General features: G+C 42.2%; 1 protein-coding gene across 1 annotated transcript; it reads right to left on the bottom strand.

The window, feature by feature from the left end:
• Nucleotides 1-1,636: 1,636 nt before the first annotated feature.
• wdr89 (WD repeat domain 89) lies at nucleotides 1,637-4,870 on the bottom strand. Its single transcript, XM_085442302.1, has 2 exons — nucleotides 4,688-4,870; nucleotides 1,637-3,971 (listed from the first exon to the last, which is right to left on the bottom strand). The coding sequence occupies exon 2, from the start codon at nucleotides 3,950-3,952 to the stop codon at nucleotides 2,816-2,818; it is 1,137 nt and encodes a 378-aa protein (XP_085298428.1). The 5' UTR covers nucleotides 3,953-3,971; nucleotides 4,688-4,870; the 3' UTR covers nucleotides 1,637-2,815.
• Between the last annotated feature and the right edge of the window lie 4,285 nt (nucleotides 4,871-9,155).

The following is a 9,155-nucleotide window of genomic DNA, read 5'->3' as shown; positions in this document are numbered from 1 at the left end:
GCTGTGTACATTTTGGCCAAACATCTCCCCTCTCCTCTTGTCTGTCCAAAGGATGTTGCTCCAGAAGTCTTGTGGTTTGTTCAGATGCAACTTGACAAACTTTAGCCACGCTGCCATGTTCTGTTTTGAGAGAAGAGGCTTTCTCCTAGCAACCCTTGCAAACAAGACATACTTGTTCAGTATTTGCTAATTGTGCTGTCATGAACTTTAACGTTTAACTTGTCTGGGCCTGCAGACTCTGAGCTGTGGCTCTTGGGGGTTTTTGTCATTTCTCTTCACGTTGCACAGTCTGACCCTGGGGTGAATTTGCTGTGATGTCCACTTCTGGGAAGATTGTGGGATTATGTTAATGCACAGCTAAAACCGCCAAAACCTCTGCTGTTACAGGGCTGCTCACGCTTTCTGATGATCAGTTAATCGAGTGCATCTGATCAGCAGCATGTGGCTGCTACTTACCCTCTTAAATCCTGTGGAAGCAGTGAGGGTGTACTTAGTTTCCACAGAGTCCTGTGAAAACTTCACATTAAGGTACCAAACATTTATAGTAAAACACAGGATGTGAAGTCCTCTCTGAAACTGAGTACATTAGGTACACCAAATTTGGATAGCTTTTTCTTTCCTTTTACATGTAAATATCATTTAGCTTCCAGAGTGAGACTCCAAAAAGACTCGTCTTTGTTTTGTCTGTCTGTATTTACTAATAGAATGTAATGACTCAGCTGATGTTTTCACACTGCAAAAAATTCATAGAGTAATGAATGGTTAAAAGAATGCAAAGATGAAGCCTGAGTCACCGCAATGATCGCTAATGTGAATGAGATTCACCGCATGACTCCACTGGCTAGAATTAAACACACACACAGACACTTGCACTGCCAGTCTAGTTATTCCACTTGCTGCCATTTGAGAAGGATAGCTGCAGTCTCAGCGTGATCACACTGTGCCGGGCAGCTCGGGTGACTTTCAGGAAGTAATCCAGTAATAACAGCTGGCCAGCTGAAGGAATCATTGCAACTAGAAGATAGAAAGTGTAAAAATGGATATAGGAGGAAGCTGTCAGTATGTCATACTATACAGTGTAACAAGATTTAATGCATAGTATGTTTCATTGTACTTAGTGGAAATCAGTCATCGGGGAACTTTACAATACCAGTTAAACCTCACTTATAACAAACAGTTTACTGTTTTTAAGATGTCCTTGTCCTGGAGATGAATCCTTGTGTTTGGAGACGTATTCCTGCACATGGTGGCTCTTATTTACTATTGACTGCGCCACATCTGTGCCACTTTTTACCAGTATTCTGCCATGGAAACCCTTAAATATGTGCTACAATGGTGTTGGAAGATAATCTGGGCAACTTTACTTTACTACAGTTTACTTTTCTTGTAGTTATTCTGCTCATTTCTGACCTTACTGGGGGGTAGGCCTAAATAGCTCTCATTGTGGGTTTGATCAACCAGAGACTCAATCATGTCAATGCTCAGTGTCAGTAGACTGGCAGTGATATGCTGTTTATTAGTAGTAGTAAATGTGAGAATATGCCAAGCAGGGTTGCGGATTATTACTTCTTTTTTAAATTCATTGATTGATCATTTGATCCATGTAAAACAAACACCCACATCAACATTTCAAAGCTGAGAAATCATAAAAAGTCCTGTATTGCCCAACCATCGATTGCGATACAGCAAAATGAATCAAAAACAGCTGAAAATCTGATGCATTGTTTTTTACAGAAACTGGACACTTCCTGCTCATTTCCAGCTCCAGATTTTTATACTTGACTTTGCTTGAGTAGCTTTGCATGATTCCAGTGTTAGAATAATGCTTATTTCTCTCATCTGTCTCAAACAAGCTGTTTTAACTCCTCTTCTTTTAAGTCAAACGAAAATTTTAAACAGCAGGTGGGAGGGTCCTCTGTCCCCAAGAGTACCATGTCAGGAGCTGACACTGGAGCTAGTTTTAAATTCTAGTCATTTTTGGTTGATTAACTATTCTATTAATTGACAAATCATTTCTAGTCTAAAACATGAGTGACACCTGTCAAGTAGCTACAAAAGAGCAAGGGTGGCAATGAATGTGAATCCCAGCAGCATACGATTATGATACCAGCAAACAGTGACATCTCCTCGTCCGCTTTGTGTCGCTTTCTGGAAAACATCAGATGTAAGTAAGCACATAGGGCACAGGACAGATGAATGTGAGAATACAGACATGAAAAGCTGCTTTTATGATTCAATGAACATAAATCACTAAACCAATCAGTGGAAAATGTCCAGCCAAAGAGAACTAAGGCTGTCCAGAGCTTTCAGGATGGTGGCTGGTGATGTGCTGGAACAGCAATTGTAGCCTAAAAACTGAGATGTGCTTCTAGAGAAATGCTCCAGTCCTGTGTGCTACAAATATAATAACTATAAAGACTGATTGTTGTGGTGCAGTCACACAGCATGCCAAAGTTTTTATTAAACACACACAGCTCTCTTCATATTAAAATACTTGCCCTGTTTGTTAGCTGGGGCCACCAGATCTTTATCAAAGACTAAAATACAATTTGCCTTTCAAAGTCACCTGGTCGCAATTTTCCTGCAAGCTGGTTTCTTTGTAAACACTAAAAAGGTCCACATTCAGGCTGCTATGACACACAAGAATATGTTTTGCTTGTAAACAGAACTGCACAGTAAAAACAACAGCATCTATCAACAGCTGAGGCAAAGATGAACACCATTTCATCTGCTTACTGACATCGTCCTCAGCAGCTGAGCTGCTTTAAATTGTAGGACACAGGGCTGCTTCAGTCAGGTTCACTTTGTTCCTCTGCTACGCCGTCTTCTTTTCTCTGTGGTAGCCGTGTTTTTTATGAGGTCTGGATTTGAGTCTTAGAGCTGACTCGCTCTTCATAGACTCCCTTTTCCCTGGTGTGAGCTCCTCTCCACCCGGTTTCCACAGCAGAAGCTGTGCATCCTCCCCCCCGGTGAACAACGCCTCCTCTGCTGCATCCCACAGGAAGCAGCGCACCGTGGAGGCGTGGCCACCCTCTAGGCTCCTGAGCAGATGAAGACCCCTGGCGTCACACTCCATCAGGTGGAGGTCTCCGTTGTTCTTCCCGCCGACCACCAGCAGCTTTTGGGTGTCCTCTAGCCACCGCCCCCCCACCAGGTAGTCCACGCCTCGCCCGTCAGCCAGTAGAGTCAGGCTGCGAGCGTCGGAGGTGCTGAAGATGGTGAGAGGCTCATCTGTATCCAGCTGGCCCAAATCCCACAGGTGCAGCCCCTCATCGTGGCTGAGGCACAGCAGCTGGGTGTAGTTGGCCCCGGACCAGCACACTGAGCTCGCTGATGAGTCGCTGTTGCAGGTGGCGAGCAGCGCATCCTCCTCCGCCCCCCGGCTGAGGTCGAAAACATTAACAAGGCCATCTGTGGAGCCCGAAGCCAGGCGGTCCTTATCCCGGGGATGGAAGCGCACCTGTGTGATGTCATCGCTGTGCGACTCAGAGTATACCCCAAGAAGCCCACCTGCCGGTTTCCTGGAATCCCAGAAAATGAGGAAGCTGTCCTCGCTGTCCACTTGCTCAGTGCCGGCACACAGGAGCATGTCACTGCAGCTCAGGTCGAAGCTGCAGTAACAGTGCGCTGGATCGCTTTTAAACTTCTGGGCTGCCTCCGTCCCAGGTTGGCGGACGTCCCACACGCGGACCGTCCCGTCAGCAGAACCGGAGTACAGGAGGTCAGAGGAGGTGTGGCCAAACGTGACCCCGCAGAGCCGCCCATTGTGGCCTTGATACTCTCCCACTTGCTTCAAAGTGTCCTTGTTGTGCAGGTGGATGGTGAAGTTGGAGCAGGACACCGCCAGAAGGCCACTTGGCTGCAAGGCAACATCCAGCAGGTAGGTGGGTTCCTCCGGACAGGACCGCCTAGCGATGGACAGAACTTTAAGCTTCTCCTCCAAACCCTCCATGGAAGCTCCTGATGAGTTCCTAATGAGATGGAATAATTAAAAAGACACAGAACTCTGATCAGCAAATCCAGCAACTTTGTCTTTCACTTCCTGTCAGTGGTTAAAACCCTGAGATCCACCTGTGCCTGCAACTCATCGGTTTTATAATCTAATACAGAGCTGCTTTTCTACAACTGTGTAATAACCAGCAGTTCCACAGCGGTCTGAATGTGCCCATGTTTATTCATGTGGAAGGAGACTTGTGGGAACAGTTTCTCCCACTCACAGATAATTGTGAATATTCTTCTAAATTATGCAGCAATAACAGTGCTCCTACACCACAGTGTTATCAGTCTGTGTGTAGCTTCACTGGGGAAAATACAAAGTTGTTTTTGTTTTAATATATCCTAAACTTTTTCTTTCTGAAACACCAAAGTAAAACTGCTTACAATTCAGTCTCCTATAACAAGACTCAATAGCAAATGTATATTATCTACAGCTTTCTTTATTTGCTACATACATACGCATATGAGAACACAGCTGATGATGTTTAATAAATTGCCTAATCCAATTTTGTAATTCGGCCCCAAATTAAAACACTTCCAAAACCGCTCCATTATTCATGTTTTAGCTCTAAACACGAGTTTTAGGGATTTTTTTAGAGTTTGGCGCTGGGGTCTGTAGCTCCACGTTCATCGCTCATCGCTGTGTAGTGAATGTTATCGTGTCGCGTGCTGTTAAAGCCGACCTTCCTACCTGCTACAAATGAAGGGAAACTCCCGGTGTGTTACACACTAGTGTTTGGACACGTCCGCCGCCATTCTGGACACAACACAACAGCCCACTGCCACGTTATTACAATAAAAGACTTTGGCGTTAAAGCTCTTAAAAACACGTAACTGAGTTCATTTCACCGAAAACTACGCATGGAGGAAGTGCTTTGTGTCACAGTGTGTACAGACCGGGTGGAAACGTTCTTCATGACATAGTTCCGTTCGTGCGTTTCGTACTTATTACTTTTTTTCATATTCTGTTTTTATCTTTATTTTTAAAATATTTATTATGAATTTATTTCCCTCACAGTGCACTTTATTATAACGTTCCTTGTGAATAGTTTAAATTTAATTTTTTTAATAAAATGAAAAATGTGGGAAATGTCACTATTACACTGTGCTTACGTAAGAAAAGACATAAAAACTGTATATATTTACATTTCTTGATTTTTAATTTATCTCAGCTAAAAATTGTGCAAAAATGTCTGTTCTCTCTTTCTCTCTCTCTTTAGAATTTAAAGGGTTTAATGTATCTCTGCAGTGAGTCAGCCAGTCTCAAGGCTTGGATTTAATCAAAGAGCAGAACTGAGACGTTATACTCAACAAGTAAATTACGAGGTCCTTAAACTGAGACTTGATTCATCATGCACCGGGGTTTCGTCTAATTATTTTGCAGAGGAAAGATTAATCAGCTTATTCAAGAAACACAGCTGCCGCGCATCAGAAATATAAATTAAATATGTAAAACGACCTATGAAGCGTTGCAGCAATCTCTTATTATATTTTTCTTCAATTTTTTCTTCTTAAATCTGTTTTTTTTTCGCCTTTGACAATTTCAGATGGCTTTTTGTTACAGACATACTTTAAAAAAAGGGAACAGAACAAGAAACTCAAACATATCATCAAAACAAAGGGGCAAAGCTGATCTGGTTCTACTAGAAGGATTGCCTTAGGATGAAATAAATTCAGGTGTGATACCTGTATCGTCCAGCAGGTGGCAGCAGGAGCAGCTCTCACAGGTCTCAAACTGTTCGAGGCTTTCCAGCTGACCCAAATCTGACATTGGAGCCACACAGAAACAAATTAAAGACAACCTCAGTCCTTCGGGGGTACTGGAGTAAGAGGAGGAGAGTGAAGGAGACTTTTTCCTTTTTATTATCCGTCATTTCAGACAACACTCACACAGCTGACATGACTCACTCTTGTTCTGATGTCTTTCGTGTTTCTCAAAGCTCTTTATATAATCCCACCTTCCCCATATTTGCATCTGCTTCAAACAAATCTACTTGCTTTGTCTCTCAATTTGCATCTTTTTGTGGTCATTTAACGTGTGTTCATACTCACTGTGCATCACTTTGTATTCTGGTTTTTGACACAGTGCCCCTGTGCGGCACATTTTAGTCCTTTTGTGGGTCTTTTGTACTCATTGTCATATTTGTTTGCAGTTTATTGTTTATTTTGCATTACTTTGTCATGTGTGCTTTGTGTTCCTCAATGGTCCATTTGAGTCTTTTTGCACCAACACTTCACTTTGGTATCATCTATCATCTTTACAATCCTTCATCTTTTTTGATGACTCTTTGTGGTAATTTTATGTCTCTGTTCTCACTTTTGGTGTTTCTATGGCTCTTTTGTGCCTCTTTGAGCATTTTTTGTGTGTGTGTCTGCAACTTCAATTTGTTTGTGTTGTGAACCTCAGTGTCTCCTGTTAACCTGGAGACAAATGAAGGATTGTGAGCAAAGGTTAACTACAGTTTGAAGTGTGTGAAGTTTCTGCAGCTTTAGCCCGGACTGACACACTCGTCTTTCCCAGTAAAACATCCACAAGGCTTCAGCCGCAGTCTTGAGCGCTGTCACGTTCTAAAGCAAAGGAAAAAAAGGAGTAAGGGAAAGTCTTTCATGTTCAGGCCAGTAGCTGGAGTTTCTCTTCCCCTCCTCAGCTGAGCAGCTTTGGCAGAACAAAGTGGAAAGTTGGTCCTCCTGTGACACATCACAGCTCTGCAGCAGGAGAAACAAACACAGAAGAGACTGCGTCATCAAAAAAAAAAACAACCCAAACAGTCAAGTTCTTATGCAAATAGTCACCTGTTCACATGTTCTTTTACATGTGGACTGAATTTGACCCATTTCAGGATTACTGTCCTCACCAGCACAGGTTTTGCTTCGTGAGACTTCCTGATTAAAGCCGCTGCAGTTTGGTGACAGATGAATCAGAGGTCTGTTAGTTTTTCCATCATGCCTCAAAGCAAAGCTGGGCTGACATTCACACATGCACACACACACATACACACAAATCATTTATCCATGATAAAACAAAAAACACTGAAAGTTTGGGATGGCTGCATCCAAAGCATGGGAGAGCTGACATCACACAGAACAGTTTAGGTGGACCTGGATGAAGTTATTTGTTGAAAATTTCTTTGAACACCTTTTAAAAGCGGGCAGCTTAGTGGCACCGTAGTTCGCACTGCTGCCTCACAGCAAGAAGGCTTTGAGGTCAAATCCACCATCTGGCCGGGGGACTGTCTGCGTGGGTTCACTCTGGCTTCCTCCCACAGACGTCCAGCAGCTGAAGGTGGCATGTCCACAACTCCACACGCACACGCACGTTTTCATTCTGCAGTCTGTCACTGCAGGGAATAACTGAGGACAAGCAGGCACATATTTGATTCTCTCATTTATTATTCTCAGTTAATTCACACAGACAGAAATAAGCCACATTTTCAATCACAGATGAAAACCAACAATAAAGCCCTGCAGAAACATGAAGAAAATACTGTGAAAGTGAGCGAGACTTCACAAATAAAGAAGGAATCATGAAGGGTTTGATTACAAGCTGAAACTCACAAGAGTTCACCTCGTCTCTCTACTCTCTGACTGCGATTTGGAATGAAAGCCGCGAATTATCAGGGAGAAAAAGGCAAATTCATTTCTGCATCAAACATGTAGACTTAAAGACAAAGACTTGCAAATTTTCCTCAAGACAGCAACTAAAAAGCAAAAGTAGGGGCAATATTAAAAACTGTTCTTGTTTTTTTTATAAACAGGAAACTTGTCATCCTCCCATATTTATATACATCTACAAAGTGCAAGAGGCAACATGACGGCACAGAGCTGAGGACAGAGGAAGGCACTGACGTGTAGGGCAGTTTAGCTACACAGTTTAAATACTGCATATTTGGTCAAGAAAGACGTTTTTTCCTCTGAGATCCAGTATTTAAAAAAAGAAGAAATCAAATCTCCATCTTGTGAGTTGACAAAGCAGAGCTGGCTGTTCAAACCAATCATTGAACAGATTAAGGAAAAACCGTTTTAAATATTGTATTGCAAGAACTAAAGTTATCATAATAATAAATTAGGATCAGTTTGACAAGCATATTGTGTTATTACAGTATATAGACTTTGGTGACTCTGTCCATCCATCTCCTAATGACATTACAAATAATAAAGAAATTCTGTAATTCAGCCACATCATACCACAGAAAATAACACAGACTATATATTTTTGACAGATCAATTTAGGATTTCAAAAATATATTAATGTACCGAAATAATATCAACAAAAGATCACGATCACAACAAAGCAAAATCACGATTAAGATGATATAAAAACAGAGCCAAACAAAACTATATGATGCATTTTAAAGATGTTGTACCAAATATACATCTTTAAGTTTATAATTAGGCTCGTCGAACATCACGAGGCCAGCCCTGCTTTGACTCCACAAAAAAGAACATCCACAGGTGGAAACCAGTCTCCAAACACAGGAACATATCACAGCGAGACGTGTCAGGGAGTTCAGCTTCATCTCCTTTGTCGATGTGCAGGGGAAATGTCCTGATCACAGATGACAAATGTTGCTTTGTCATCGACTTCTTGCAGTTTGAGCTTCTGTCCGTCACTCACACAAACTCAGCTCAGCCACAGGATTAACCCAAAGTGGGTTTTGTCACTGAAACAGAAATAAACTTCTCTTTTCTGTGGAACAGAGACAAAACCGCATGCCCAAACACACGCACAAAAACGTCAAGAAATATACAAACGCTCTGACAAACACAAACATATTTGTGCACGAGGCAAGGCCACAGGAAGTGAAACGAGCCAGGCGGCTGACAAATGCAGAGAGTAAGCTGGTCCGTTTGGCTTTGACGAGTCGGTTAATTAGAGGCAAATCTGCAGCTGGATTAAGTTAAAATACTAAACTATATGTGAACATCCTAAAGAATTAAACCAATGCAATCAGCAGCTCTCATCACATCATTGGATTATCATTTCAGACAGAAGTAGTCGACTACAGAAAAACAATAAAATCTAATTCCTCAAACATACCACAGAAAATTGTAGTATCCAGGGACAGTTAAGGTCACTTATGAAGGGAAGACTCCAGATGTTTGCTGGTTCAAGCTGCTATACTGGAAAATTTCTCTGCTACTGCACAGATGTCTGTAAA

Source organism: Copadichromis virginalis, linkage group LG19 (genome assembly GCF_057382275.1).
Source record: "Copadichromis virginalis isolate Kocher_CV1m ecotype Utaka linkage group LG19, C_Virginalis_male_GT1.1, whole genome shotgun sequence".
NCBI classification, from domain to species: domain Eukaryota; kingdom Metazoa; phylum Chordata; class Actinopteri; order Cichliformes; family Cichlidae; genus Copadichromis; species Copadichromis virginalis.
The sequence above is the reverse complement of the archived record's forward strand: the minus strand, read 5'-3'. Positions and strand labels throughout refer to the sequence as shown.